This window comes from Hemitrygon akajei, chromosome 2 (genome assembly GCF_048418815.1).
Source record: "Hemitrygon akajei chromosome 2, sHemAka1.3, whole genome shotgun sequence".
Classification (NCBI taxonomy): Eukaryota; Metazoa; Chordata; class Chondrichthyes; order Myliobatiformes; family Dasyatidae; genus Hemitrygon; species Hemitrygon akajei.
This window is the reverse complement of record NC_133125.1, coordinates 40,238,734-40,254,050: the sequence shown is the minus strand read 5'-3', so window position 1 is coordinate 40,254,050 and position 15,317 is coordinate 40,238,734. Positions and strand designations below refer to the sequence as shown.

At 39.3% G+C, this 15,317-nt stretch overlaps 1 protein-coding gene across 4 annotated transcripts in view; it reads left to right on the top strand.

Annotated features, from left to right (window-relative positions):
• frmd3 (FERM domain containing 3) overlaps positions 1–15,317 on the top strand; it is a 173,847-nt gene that overhangs the window by 69,724 nt on the left and 88,806 nt on the right. For all 4 annotated transcript variants that reach the window (XM_073070663.1, XM_073070646.1, XM_073070653.1 and 1 more), the window contains exons 2-3: positions 7,580–7,684; positions 12,967–13,009. In XM_073070663.1, the coding sequence (XP_072926764.1) occupies positions 7,580–7,684; positions 12,967–13,009 (148 nt within the window). The remainder of the gene's footprint in view (positions 1–7,579; positions 7,685–12,966; positions 13,010–15,317) is intronic.

Here is a 15,317-nt window from a genome sequence, read left to right as displayed (position 1 = left end):
GATCAGCTATATTTGGTTTAACATGAAAAACTGTGAAGTATATTATGGTGATGCTGAATGCCTGAATTTGATTCAGTTTGATGCCTCAATGTTATGTTTGTAGTTGTGCAGAATGGGTTTTATGAATTCATTTGTCTGTTTTCCCCAAAGTCTCAATAAACATTCTGTTGTTGAGGTGGGACAGTCTGATATGGATCAGTAGATCACATGATCCACTTTAACAAAGACATGTTGTTTTAAAGTTTAAAAACTGCTACTGTGGCTAAACTGCAGTAGATAATTCAGTCTGAATAGTGTTTTTCTTCCTCTGATAGCCAATTTTGCACGTATGTTTCACTATCCTGTGTTCATGTCCCCACTGGTGATGGGGATAGGTTGGTGTACCATAATTTGCTCTAAATTATTTGACTAAATACATTTAATACTCACTGTAGAGCACAATACTTCTTGTTTCCTTTGTCACAGTGTTTTGTAGGATACCTGTCCTTCCTGGCCCCCGACACTCTTTTTCTGTTTCCTAAGAATGGATAATTGTATAGCTCTGTCCATCTTTATTCAGAAGTTGGATCAGAATCAAACTTATTATCACCGGCATGTGTTGTGAAATTTGTTAACTTAGCAGCAGCAGTACAATGTGGATAGAAAGATAGATACTTTATGGATCCCAAAGGAAATTACAGTGTCACAGCGCATTACAAATGCACAGATATATAAATATTAGAAGAGAAGTAGAAAGAAAAAAAGTTACCTCAAACAGTCGAACAGGAGGGGGGAGGTCATCACATGCTAATATAGAAAGAAAAATGTAAATGATTTACAGTAAGAATATATATGTATATTAAATAGATTAAAAATTGTGCAAAATGGAGATAATGTATTAAAAAAGTAAGATAATGTTCAAGGGTTCAATGTCCATTTAGGAATCTTATAGCAGAGGTGAAGAAGCTGTTCCTAAATCACTGAGAGTGTGCATTGAGTCTTCTGTACCTCCTTCCTAATGGTAACAATGAGAAGACGGCATGTCCTGGGTGACGACGGTCCTTGATGGACGCTGCCTTTCTGAGACATTGCTGTTTGAAGGTGTCTTGGATACTATGGAGGCTAGTACCCAAGATGGAGCTGACTAATTTTACAACTTTCTGTAGCTTCTTTCGTTCCTGTGCAGTAGCATTGTGAAGTATGAATAGCATCTGATCTCATTGTTGTGGTGAGAACCATTATGTAGCTATGCTGTCTGATGTCCTATCTACCAACAACCTGTTATCTCTTTTTAAAATTAAAAAAATATATATACAGCAAAATTCAATCAAAAGTTAAGCAGAGAACTGAATAGAAGTACTTTTATTTTTAGAGTCTGCTTCAGTCACTCAATACAGCCTGTGATTTGAGTGCTCTGATACTTATTCCCAAATGTTTAATTTAGGAAAGTGCGAATAAGAGAAAGCAAAAGGTAATCTATTATTGAAAGGGAGATGATTATAAGTGAATGGGGTGCAGAGGGATCTAGGTAGTTTTGTGCATGCGACACAGGAAGTTAGCCTGCATGTTCAGCAGATGGTTAGAAAGTGAAAGGGCATGTTGCCTTTATTCTAAAGACTTTGTAGTTCAGAAGTAGAGAAGCATTGTTACCATTGTAGATGGTGTTCGGGGTACAATGTACAGTTTTGGTCCTATCAAGAAAATATATATTAGCGTTACAGATAGAATAAAAAAAAATCCTGGTTTGAGATAGTAGTCAAAGTTATATTGGCATTATTTATAGGTTAGAGGATTGAGGAGTGATCTTAAACAAGTACCGTCCTAAGGAAACAGGATTGGGTAACTGTTGAAATGTTTCCACAAGTGGGAAAGTCTTGAATGAGGGAACAAGATGGCGTGCTTAGGAATTTCCTCTGGAAGAAATTGCTTGAGATTTGTAAATGCGAGATCGGGTATTTGACAAGGAGGCAGATCAATTTTTAAATGATCAGGGTATTAGAGCTGATACGGTATGGAACAAGGCCTTAGGGCAGATTAGCTACAATTGTTTTTAATGGGAACACAGTTCATCATTAAGAATAGCAGAATAATTAAACATATGAATCACTTCAGATGATCTGCATTTCAAACAAAGAATCCAGGCCTTGAGTATTTGAATTTACTTGCACCGATGAAGTTTGTTAAATTCAAGTAGATAAAAGTGCTCAAAAGATATTAGGGCATTTAAAGCTTTGCTGAATAACTGGACCAATAATTATTTTCATAACTTATTACATACAGTATAAGGATTTGAATGTCAGCAGAGTTCTCTGTGGCAGATAGGGCATTTTTAGACAAATCCAACATCTCCCAACATGGAAAGACACATGGAATTGGCATTGTGATTACTGATTATTAATCAATTGGGGAACCCATGTACATTGAATAATGGAATAATTGGTGGAGAATCAAAATTTTAACAACATGTGTAATTTAGCATTAACATTATCTTTATCCAAAATTTGCTGAAGATTCAGTTAAAAGGTAATAGTCTTATTCCTTGTGCTTCATCACTTCTATTGCTAATTTCACAGGATGAAGAATTTAATGGTATCATTATTAAAACTGCATAAACCTGTTGAAAGGTGCCACAGTTTCACTTCAGGCCTCTCACAGCCTGTTTTTAATTCTGACCTTTGGCATATTTGTATCTGGTATTTACATTGAGTAGTTGCATATCCTGTGACCGTGTGGGTTTTTGGATTAATTGGCAAACCTAAATTACACTTCCTGCAGCTGATGATAGGAGAATCAGTGAGACATTAATGTGCATACTGTAGGTTGCCGAGTAGAAGTGGGATTGATTGGATTGCTCTGAGAGTTGGCATGAATGGGATGGGCTGAACAGCACGTGGTATGAAAAATGTTCGTAATAAATACATGGCTTTCCATAAATCTTCTCCTGTGCTGCCATTCTAAATTAGGTAGAGGAATTAAAAGTAATTCCTCTGAATTTACAATGGTGCACAAGCCAGATACAGAGAGACATTGCCCCGTTCCCCACAACCACCACTACTTGCAGAATTTTCTTCTATTTGGACTAATTAAATTTTTAAGTGCTTGTTTCTCAGTATAATTCTCTTTTGTAATAACTTCATTGCAATAACACCCTGAAGTGTGTAGTTTAAATTATAAAGCACAATGAATTGTTTCATTTTGCTTACACATACACTGATGGAAATAAGCTAAGTGACTCAAATACAATTTATTAAGAATAGAGGTTGATATTTGAGCTATAAACAGGTGTATTAAAATCTCACTGAAGCTACCTTCAAAGCCTTTTTCAACACAGCAATACATTAACCATGAAGATTTTGAATGGGAAAGTGTTCATATGAAGTAAATCAATTCTAACATAATCCATTGCTGCATGGATGCTACCAGCTACATTAAATTTTAATTTTGCTTTTCACTCACTGCAGAAAGAGCCAGTTTCATGCATCTGCATCTGTCAGTCATTATTCACTGTTACATTTACTTTAATCCTATTGCTGTTATCTCTTGAGAAATTTCTTGTTCTATTCTTTGAACCCCTCCAGAATTTTTTTTAAAAAATTTCTTGTCTTCTGTTGGTTACTCAATAATTTAGGCCATGGCTGGGAATGGATGAACATCCATTATTCATTTTCAGGAATTGTATTTCAAGCATGGGTTAGGTAATTCTGGTTTTAGTGGAAATTCTGTTCTAGATAAATGATGTAAAAGTAATCTAAATGAAAATCATGCTTCTGCATTAAGCAGCAGAAGAGTTGTGAAATAAAATATACAATTTGCTTTGTTGATTGAGTTAATCCGAACTGTGTTCAGGCCTCCATATTACCGAGGCCAGTGCCAAAAAGTATTTTTTCAGAGAGATGTGCAATATTACTCTGCTGCCATGCTGCTCGTAGTTCAAAGCCTGTGGTACTAATGTACTAGCTTGCTGAATGCTTGGCAAGGTTTGTCTGATTTCTGGCACCCCACATGGTTAATTAATAGTGTACACAATGCATTGTCAGTTCTTCTCCCATGGACTGACAAAGAATAGGCTTATTCTCTGACCTGAGGTTTTACTATGCTTTTATTGTTTGATGTTCAGTTATATTCTGTGGATGTGATGTAGAACAATGCCAGCATTTCATGATTGAGAATAGCTAGGATTCTGTAATGTTCACACCCTCAAATTCCCAAATGCTGAGTTTGCCATGCAAAGATTAGCATTTTGAGGAGGTGCAAATAATTCTCCATCAAGAGTACACATTGCCAACTGTTAGCTATCTAAAGTGACAGAGGTATTTTTACCATGCACTGAGTTTTCAGCACTTAACAATGAAATCAAATTAGTATATTTTAAACAGGGATATGAAATTATCATTGTAAATCATATTCAGATCAATGTGAGGGTGCAACTGGAAATATCAGATTGAATAGAGTTGCATTGGATAGTATTGAGGCCGTGCATTGGTCAAAGTCAATCATGGATATTGTGTCCTAGCTGTCAGTGGTGTTGCAGGAGTTGCCATACAGAGTTGAACTGAACATGGAACCACCTTAGGGACTCCAGCTCTGGATTATTCCTTGGGGATTACTCCCGAAACCTTCTCCGTGAGTGGGTACAGCCGCAAGGCAGTGGAAGTATGAGGTCAGAGTTTCCCTTCTCCTAGATGAGCTGTCAACCACAGCTGACGGGCACATCTGCCCAAAGCGACTGACTTTAAAAACTCCAGCAACTCATCTTTTGTTCTTTGTCAAGTTAATTGAAGCTATTCCTCCAGGTTTAGCAGAAATTGTTCCTGCAGGTTTAGTAGCTGAGCCACACTTGAAGGCCAGGAGTTAGATTTAGTTGCCAGAGGCTAATTGAAATGCATGCCTTTGCGAGGCAATATCCCTGGCTATGACAACTTCAAGGAACTAGTATAGTATTAGATCTATTTATTTCTGCATTATCTTGTATCAAAATCTAAGACAGATATTTTAAGATCAGTTGATTGTTTTTCAGACTCGAATATAAAGACATTTTCATTTAGCAACTGTCCTCAATAAATCCCTGTAACTATTAGGCAGCCAAGGCTCTAATGCGATTATTTTACACTGGACTAAGTCCAGACAATAATATGCATTGGCTCCCACACTAGTGCCTCCTACATTAAATTCTCATCCTCATATACAAACTGTTTCAAAGTAATGATATAGGGAAGGGAAAGTCTTATCTATAATCAGTTAATTTGTTCTTCTTGAACTATCTTTTCATCTAACTTTGAAAGGTATGAATCTGTTTGCCTGCCATGCAATTGGTTTCAACATTGTAGATATTATATCCAAGAATTCCCTAAGCCTAACCCTCAGTCTATATCAAACATTGCTTTCTTTGCAGAGGCATGAAGCACCTTTGACTGGTAGTGTATTTTGTTCTTTTTGAATCCAAGCTATATGCTAAGACAAGTAAATCATCAAGTACATCGTTCAGTTGTAGGAAGAAGCTGCAAATCCAGAAATACCACATCCTGTAGATAGTATCAGTATGAACATAATATTGGCCAATGCCACAGTTTTATCACTGGTAGATTCTAATCTTTGGATTAGCCAACATGATGTTTATCTGCAAACAATATTTACAGTGGATTCCAGTTAATTGGGTCTTCAGTTAACTGGGCAGCAACTTATTTGGGACAAAAAGTACAAAAACAAATCAAGACACTTGCCGGGACTCCCTTCGTTTCTTTGGGACACGATGCTGCTTAATTGGGGCAGGAGACTTGCTGAACAGTTTCTAACTAGTGTCAATCGCGCTCACTCATGTGCCTGGTAAATGCTACACCGTGCTTAGATTAAACGGTTTTTAAATTGAGTTAGTTGCATGTTTGTGTTCAATACTAGTGATCTTTGTTATTAATAGTTGGTGGAACACCGCTTCAACAGATGGGCTAAACCAGGTGAGGGTTGCAGGTGGGCTCATACCCTGGTGAGATAGGGACATGCCTGGCCTAGGATGTGAAGTCAGCTTTGGTGGACTGAGTGGAAGAGATTTACAGTGAGATCCAATGAACAGAAAGGAGGTTTGCAATGCTTTATGGAGTGTAAAGGCTGTGACGAGGCACAGAAAATGTCATGGTCATCCACTGTAACCAGGGAAGACCCCAGTTATGACATCTATTCATGCCAGTGGACCTGAACTTCTGAGGTCAAGAGAATGGAATTGTTCCTGCACAATGGTTTTCTCACTTTTAAAAACTGTCCTGCACAGGTTTCCTGTCATCGTCGGATACAATGGACAACCACCAATAGTATTGGCAGTGTCTAATTTGTTCTTTATTTTATTTAAATGAATAATTTGTTACTCAGTTAAACACTAGTTTGTCTTTTTTTTTTACGATTTCCATAAAACTTCGGCTAATTGAGGAAGCTGTTTAATTGGACCAAAATGTGCTGGTCCCAGTGAACCAGAATCTACTGCATATTGAAGCAGTAGGAACTGAACAAGTGCAGCATAAAATAACATTTGCTTTTATTTAGTGTTTACAGTTTGAAGATTGTGTCACTCAAAAAGATGGATTACTCTTTGTCAAACAAAACAAATATATTTGCAGACATCATAGAAACATAGAAAAACATAGAAAAACAAGGAAAACATCCTTGGCTTGTTTTTGATGCAACTTGAGATAATTCTCTCCCTTTGGAATTTTAATGCTATTTTATTTAAACTGTTAAACAAAGACTATCCAATGAATGCTTGGAAGGAATGTGCAAGATTAGAAAAAAACTGTATTCTATACAGTTGAGTAAAATAATACTCAACTGTATAGAATACAGTCTTTCCAAACTTGATTGCTGAGTTAAAATGAAAATAGAAAACCCTATTCCACCATCTTCAGGATTGCAGCCTGGAGTGCACTGCTATTGTGACTGTAGTTTGGATGGATGCCACATCAACAACCTGTCAAGAAACTCAAGGTTGACTGGGAGAGAGAAGTGCTTCCGATTTAAGTGTCCACCCTTCCCCACCAACACCACACCTTTGATGCCAGACCTGTGAGGTGCATTAGGGACACAAGTTTAAGGTGCTGGGGAGTAGGTGCAGAGGAGATGTCGGGTTAAGTTTTTTACACAGAGAGTGATGAGCGTGTGGAATGGGCTGCCAGCGACGGTGGTGGAGGTGGATACAATAGGGTCTTTTAAGAGACTCCTGGATAGGTACATGGAGCTTAGAAAAATAGAGGGCTGTGGGTAACCCTAGGTAATTTCTGAAGTAAGTACATGTTTGGCACAGCATTTTGGGCCAAAGGGCTGATATTGTGCTGTAGGTTTTCTATGTCTCTAATATTTAAGTCAAATAATCATTCTTTCTGTAGTTCTCATCTCTAGTTAATATTCAAAATACTTAATTTTAACTTGGTGGACATGGCCTGAAATTACTTATTCAAACAAGGAGTGAGAGAAGAATAATTTTGAACAGAATTTCAGACCTATGATTTAATGAGCTAGTGGTAATTAAGTAAATATCTTCATTTTTACAAAACATTGATGATGGTAACACAGCTCTGATGTGTGTTTGAGAGGGATGACATTCTTTTTGCTTTTCCAGAGGGACGCCAAAGGTCAGTTCCTCATTGATTTTGTCTGCAACCACTTCAGCTTGTTGGAGAAGGATTACTTCGGCATTAGATATGTTGATCCAGAGAAGCAAAGGGTACGTATTAAAGGCATTTTTTTAATCAGGCAGAAAATATGTTATTTATTTATTTTTAAATTTCCATTCCTATCTTCAAAGATAAATTGATAGTGCAATGCTATGCCCCGTGCATGATAATCATCTGATGCCATATTTGGATGTCTCCACTTAATCAGTGGAGACCATGAGTACCAGCATGCTAATGGATCATAGAACCATTATGATTTACTCCACTTCAATCCACACCTAACAGAAATATCCACCGAATCCCGATGATTGGCCAGTGACTCCAATGAACATTTGACTATCTGTCCATTGGATACTCTCTCGATCTCTGAATAAAATTAGTTTTAGTGCTACCATCGTTGCTATAACAGGGGTCAGCTGATTTTAGATAGACCATATTTTTTTCTGCCGTGAACTGATGTCAGCTTGTAGTGGTAGCTTAAATTTAGAACTGTTTTGGGTTGAATGGAGATGTGATTTAAATCTCATGATTTAATGTGAATGTGAGAGTGTTCAGGGGCAAGCTTCAAAAATGTTTTGGGCAATAAGTGACCATCAGCGTCTTTTTCCAGGCTAATTTCGCACTGTTGAGTCCCTAATGACACCTGTTGGCTCAGATTGAGAGACCCCCAGGACAAGCCCATCATACGTACATGGTAGAAGGAGCACGCTATTTTCCCAACCACTCAAAAACCCACCGCAGTTGATATTTGCTGCCTTATCAGTGCCAGAGGTCTGCAGTTCCCACTAAGCCTCATCAGTCCTCTGGAAATGACAGAGTTGGGGTGGAAGCAAGACATCCTCGATACCTTATAAGAAGCAGAAGAAGAAACAGCTGAGCCTTTGCACATGCATTTGTAGCGATAACATTGAGAGTACAAATATAAAAGGTTTCCAGAGAACTAGTCATCTCATTTGACTCCTATTCAAAATCCATCATTGCCTACAGGAACTGCTGGCCACCTCATTTGGTGGAAAATCTGCATGTCATTTAATGTAAAGCTTTTCTCCTAGTACTGGCCAAATTATTTCAAGCTTAAGATTTGGTATGCTTAGTTTGAGGCCTCATATTAATTTGACTTACCCCTTCATCCCAACAACCATCTTCCAGTAAGCGGCTGGACAGTGGGGCTCACTTTTCTGCACGTCTAATGATAACCTGACTCTCCTTGAGTTTCACCTCCCACCTTGTAACACTGAAAAGGAATCATCTAAGCATATAGTTCTAACCTTTTCCAATTGATGGTTCAGAGCTGGTGGGTGGCTTGGGGAGAATTCGGTCAGGTAAGTCTGATTTACCAACTGTTTTGATCTTCAGTGCAGCATGGAGAGATCTGACCACCAGCCAAAGTGAAATTTTGCCACTACTAGTGGAGCAGAGGATGTTGTCTACATGGATTTTAGTAAGGCTTTCATCAAGCTCCCATGTGGTTGGTTAATCGAGAAGATTAAGCTGCTGTTTGATTTCAGAACTGGTTTGCCCATAGAAGACTGAGTGTGGTGGCTAGAGGCCTGTGAATAGTGGCGTTCTAGAGGGATCCACACTGGAAACTGTGCTGTTTGTGATACATGGTGGATTGGATAGTGGACTACTTGACAGATAGACCTCAGTATGTGCGGTTGGGAGACTGTAGGTCTGACACGGTGGTCAGCAGCACAGGGGCGCCGCAGGGAACCGTACTCTCTCCGGTCCTGTTCACCCTGTACACATCAGACTTCCAATATAACTCAGAGTCCTGCCATGTGCAGAAGTTCGCTGATGACACGGCCATAGTGGGGTGTGTCAGGAATGGACAGAAGGAGGAGTTTAGGAAACTGATACAGGACTTTGTGAGATGGTGCAACTCAAACTACCTGCGTCTCAATATCACCAAGACCAAGGAGATGGTGGTGGACTTTAGGAGATCTAGGCCTCATATGGAGCCAGTGATCATTAATGGAGAATGTGTGGAGCATGTTAAGACCTACAAGTATCTGGGAGTACAGTTAGACGAGAAGCTAGACTGGACTGCCAACACAGATGCCTTGTGCAGGAAGGCACAGAGTCGACTGTACTTCCTAAGAAGGTTGGCGTCATTCAATGTCTGTAGTGAGATGCTGAAGATGTTCTATAGGTCAGTTGTGGAGAGCGCCCTCTTCTTTGTGGTGGCGTGTTGGGGAGGAAGCATTAAGAAGAGGGACGCCTCACGTCTTAATAAGCTGGTAAGGAAGGCGGGCTCTGTCGTGGGCAAAGTACTGGAGAGTTTAACATCGGTAGCTGAGCGAAGGGCGCTGAGTAGGCTACGGTCAATTATGGAAAACTCTGAACATCCTCTACATAGCACCATCCAGAGACAGAGAAGCAGTTTCAGCGACAGGTTACTATCGATGCAATGCTCCTCAGACAGGATGAAGAGGTCAATACTCCCCAATGCCATTAGGCTTTACAATTCTACCGCCAGGACTTAAGAACTTTTTAAAAGCCATTATTAATGCTTTTTGAGATAGTGATTTAGATGCATATCATATTTTTTACTGAGTTAAGTATTGTATGTAATTAGTTTTGCTACAACAAGTGTATGGGACATTGGAAAAAAAGTTGAATTTCCCCATGGGGATGAATAAAGTATCTATCTATCTATCTATCTATCTATCTATCTATACAAATGATCCGGATGAAAATGCGGGTGGGTGGGTTAGTAGGTTTACAGGTGACTCAAAGATCCGTGGTGTTGTGGTCAGTGTAGAAGACTGCCAAAGCATGCAGTGAATATAGATCAGTTACAGATATGTGCAAAGAAATTCTAGATGCACAAGTTGATAGGGTGGTAAAGAAAACATATGGCAGGCTCCACTTTATTAGTCAGGGCATTGACTTTAAGAATCAGGAAAGTGCAGCTTCATAGAATTCTGGTTAGGACGGATCTGGCGAGTTGCATTCTATTCTGGTCACCCCATCATGCCAAGGCTTTGGAGAGGGTGTACAAGATGCTGCCTGGATGAGAGGACATATGCTATAAGGAGAGGTTTGAGATACCAAGGTTGTTTCCTCTGGAGTGGCAGAAGCTGAAGGGAGACCTGTTAAAGGTTTATAAAATTATGAGAGGGCATAGCTAGAGTAGACAGCCAAAATCTTTCTCCTAGGGTAGAAATATTCAATATTAAAGAGCGTGCCTTTAAAGTGGGAGGGGGTGAACATGAAGTGTGAGGCAGGTTTTTGCTTAGATAGAGAGCAGTGGGTGCCTGGAATGTGGTGTCAGGGGTAGTAGTAGAAGCGGGTATGATAGAGAGATTTAAGAGACTCTTACATAGCCATGTGAATATGCAGGAATATAAGCTATGTGCAGGCTGATGGAATGAGTGAGTTTAGCCTTATTGTCATGTGTACATCGAGACATACAGTGAAATGTGTTGTTTGCATCAGTGATGAACACTGTCCGAGGACGTGCTGGGAGCAGTCTGCAAGTGTCGCCTTGCTTCTGGCACCAACATAGCATGCCCCACAACTTACTAACTCTAACTTGTATGTCTTTGGAATATGGGAGGAAACCTGGGCCAGAGTAAACCCATATGGCCATGTGGAGAATGTATAACTCCTTACAGACACCAGTGGAATTAAACCCGGGGCTGTAATAGCATTTTGTTAACTGCTATACTACCTTGCCTTTTGACTGTTTCCTCTGTCCCTTGGATAGGTTTCAAGAAGAAATTTTGTTTAACTTTTGTTAGATTTCAGTTGCAGCCATTTCCCAGCCCTAGGTTTCTTCAACTCTTCTTAGAGTATCTTTCTCCATTGTTAAAGGGATAGAATAGTCTCACAGGGGAACTGGCCTACAGCCTTGAACTTTGCAAAGTATAACCATGGCCCTGTGTGGTTGAGATGATAATGAGGTGGATTGGGGTTGGTGCCCATCTCAAAGTCCCTTCTTATTGACATTCTCATAAGACTAAGCTACTAGTGACTTGCCATTGTGCCTGGGATCATTCCTGCACTCCCCAGGAACTGCACAGCAGCAAAATAATGTGGAACAGCTGGTGGAATTTACTGGGCCATATAGATCCATTAAGCTACAGTAATGCCAGCAGTTCAAAATTACTCCCTTTATCTCACACAGAAGCAAATGTGCCCTTTCTTATTTAAGAGCATATTATGTTAGATTCTGCATACTTTGGTCTATAGGAATTTCCCTTAAGAGAATGATTGTGAAATGCTTCTGTTGACTGTATAAAATTCTTCATGCATATTCTAGCCCCTTAATGCCCTTTTGGAATTGTTTCATAGAACATAGAAATCCACAGCACATTACAGCTCCTTTGGCCCACAATGCTGTGCCGACCATGTAACCTGTTCTAGAAACTGCCTAGAATTACCGTACCACATAGCCCTCTATTTTACTAAGTTCAATGTACCTATCTAAGAGTTTCTCAAAAGTCCCTATTGTATCCGCCTCCACCACCATCACCGGCAATGCACTCCACGCACTCACCACTCTCTGTGTGAAAAACTTACCCTTCTTAATGCCACTGCCACATTGCTACCTTCTCACTTGTTCCTCATTCCAAGTCAGTGCAGATGGTTTTCTGAAACAAGTGCCTTCCAGTAAACACCTGATCCTTCTAATTTCTAATGTAAAATATAACCAAAAGTCAATGGTTTCCTGCTGAAAATATAAAAACCTTGCTCTTTAATGTTTCATGATTTTTTCCCCTGAATTACATCGAAAGAGATACTGATCTGACAGTATTTTTTTTATTTTGCTGTTATCTTTGACCTTTCTTCCCCTGCAGGCTGATTGTAAGATCAGACCGTCGATTCTGTTTGAAGTATGTTCACTCATTTTATTTAAGCATTCTCTCCTCACCACCACTGCGCCCTGCTTCAGCCATCCAATGTCATGTCCCAGGTTTGCCAAAAGGCATCCTAGTCAGTCATGCAGCTGAATGCTGATGAAGCTCAACACGAGTTTGACAATGAAGTTAGAAATCAAATAATTTTTATGTTTGTATGCTATATTTGTAATTAGATGTCTGCTGTGATTATCTAATGACCCTTCTAATTCTTACAGAAATATGAGATTCGGTTTATTTCTTAATTGCTACTGAAGCTTTTCATTTGTTTGGTATTTGCACAGTAAATGCTGACCAAATAATTCTTTGTCCTGTAGGCTCACATTCTTAAGTAAATGCAAGTGAACCTTTGAGATTCATTGGCAAATACATCACACAACACAAAGTAATCTTTGTGTTAGTATAAAAGAATGAGAAAGAGAGATGCACTGTTTTCTAATGATCAATCTCCTATTTTTATTTCATAGCATTGGCTGGAATCCAACAAGTCAGTTGTGAAACAAATGAAATGTAAGTTTGACTTTTTTTTATTCTCCCTCTGTTAATAGAGGTGGAAAATATCAACAGTTCTATGTAAATAAGGCCTCAATCTACCCTGGTATTAACAGCTGACTGAGAAAAATGCTGCCAATTTCAGCCAGTTTTATATCAGGCAATTCTTTTGTGCTACTGTTTGGTTATAATAGACTATTTGGAAACCACCGTCTCTTCTCCTGAGCCAGTTACTTCTGCAGTAACATCCTATGTGGTTAGATATTGATTTTCTGCCAAGAGTGGAGCATCTTGAAATGTTTTAAAATCAATAACAGACAACTAAGGATCCTTAAATTGCATCCGTAATTGCTTGTCCTTTTTATATTCATCATAGGAATGTTTTAAGAGAACCTACATTGAGCCAGAAATATTTTTTTTTGTTCTAAGATATTTTAAGCTAGTTTCCAAGATGATAACTTAGATATAACACATGTAGGAATGAGGATCAGAGGATGTTAAAAATTGGCCATGGCTCACATCAGACGATCTGATGCTGGGCACAGCCCTTGCTCAATGCAGTTAAATACTGGAGGACAGGGAAGGCAGTAAACAGATAGGGGAGAGGGTGTAATGCCCCACATTATTATTGACAGAAGTAAAAATACTCTTCAGAGTCCTCTAGTGGAAAGACAAATGGAATACAGATTAAAACTCTAAACTTAATTTGTTTACAGCAAATTTGGCAGATGGCATTCTTTTAGAAGTATTCAGATGCAAAATATTCTGTGAAAAAACAATAGTTTCCCATATCCAGAAATTGCATGTGAAATAATTCTATTTCTCCTCCTTAATCTATTCTTCTGGAGTTTCCTTAATTCGTTATTTATAAGAAGTAGCAGATTGTGTAAATTCAGGGATTAGGTAGCTTTGATATAGGGAGTAATATCCCTTTGGTTCTACTTCGTTACTTTAGAAACACAAGAGGTTTCAGATGCTGGAATTTGGAGCAACGGACAGTGTGCTGGAAGAACTCAATGGTTTGAACTCCTGCGTGACATGCTGAACTCTTCCAGCAGATTGTTGTTTGCAGATTCTTTACAATGTTTATGTGCCCTTTGCAGGAGATTTATTACCTTCTATACTGTCAAACCCCTTAAGAATTTTCTGTGCTTCAAGGAGATCACCTCTCAATCATTTGAACTCAAGTGAGTACAGGCTCACTCTGGTTGATCTGACTTCACACCATAAGCCTGTCATTTCAATAATCAAATGATGACCATTGACTGCATTCTCTCAATCACAAGTACATCCTTATTTAAGTAGGTAGACCAGATCCCTGCAGAAAGCCGGAAGTGGTGGGGTCACATTGTAGCTGTTGGAAGCTGTGAGGACAGATGTGCTGAATGGGAAGGCTGATGGGCTTGATGGATGAGGACCAGGAGAACTTCATCCCTGTTCTGTCTGAGGGGTGGGGTGAGGGATGGAGGGTAGATATGCAGAAATGGAGGAGCTAGAGGTGAAAATTCCATCAATTGCAGTGAAGGGGAAACTATGATTTCGCTCTCAAATTGTCTTTTCTTTTGATTCCTGACTCCTCTTCCTTCGGGCTTCAGATCTCCTGGCTCTGTTTGCAAATGCCCAGTTGTCTACTCTTTTAGTCTGTGGAGTGATGATGAAAACTCCTGACATGTGGGTTGATGTAGAAGGTTCGCTGCTGGATAGGCAATTTCATGAGCAAGTATAATTTTAGAATCACTTATTTACAGCAGATTAATAAAAGTGAGCACATGCGTGCAACAAGAGAAATAATACAAATATTAAGATTTGTGTTTCAAAATGAAATGATCACAAGTGGTACATAAAGCAGCTGCTGAATATTGTGAGAAGTGAAATATTATTTTGTGTAGTTTCTTTCCTGATGTGCACTGAGCGAGGCTGCCTTTTCATGCAACTTCATTCCATTTCCAGCAATGAGCTTTTTGCCCAGAGCCATGCCTGAAATTACAAGGCTTGTTTTGCATGATTTATTCTGTGGCCCAGAGCATTTCTTGAATAAATACAAGTTTCCCAGACATACACAAGTATTTATTTTGTAAGCAGAAAAGATTCTGCAGATGCTGGAAATCCAGAGCAAATGCTGGAGGAGCTCCTGCCCTTTACCTTTCCTACCCACCTGTCATCTTCCAGGTGGCCCTCCATCACCTCCCCCTACCTTTTTTGTCTGGCATCCTCCTTCTTTCTTTCCAGTCTTGAAGAAGGGTCTTGGCCTGAAGCATCAACTGTTTATTCATTTTCATGGATGCTGCCTGACCTGCTGAGTTCCTCCAGCATTTTGTATTCACTT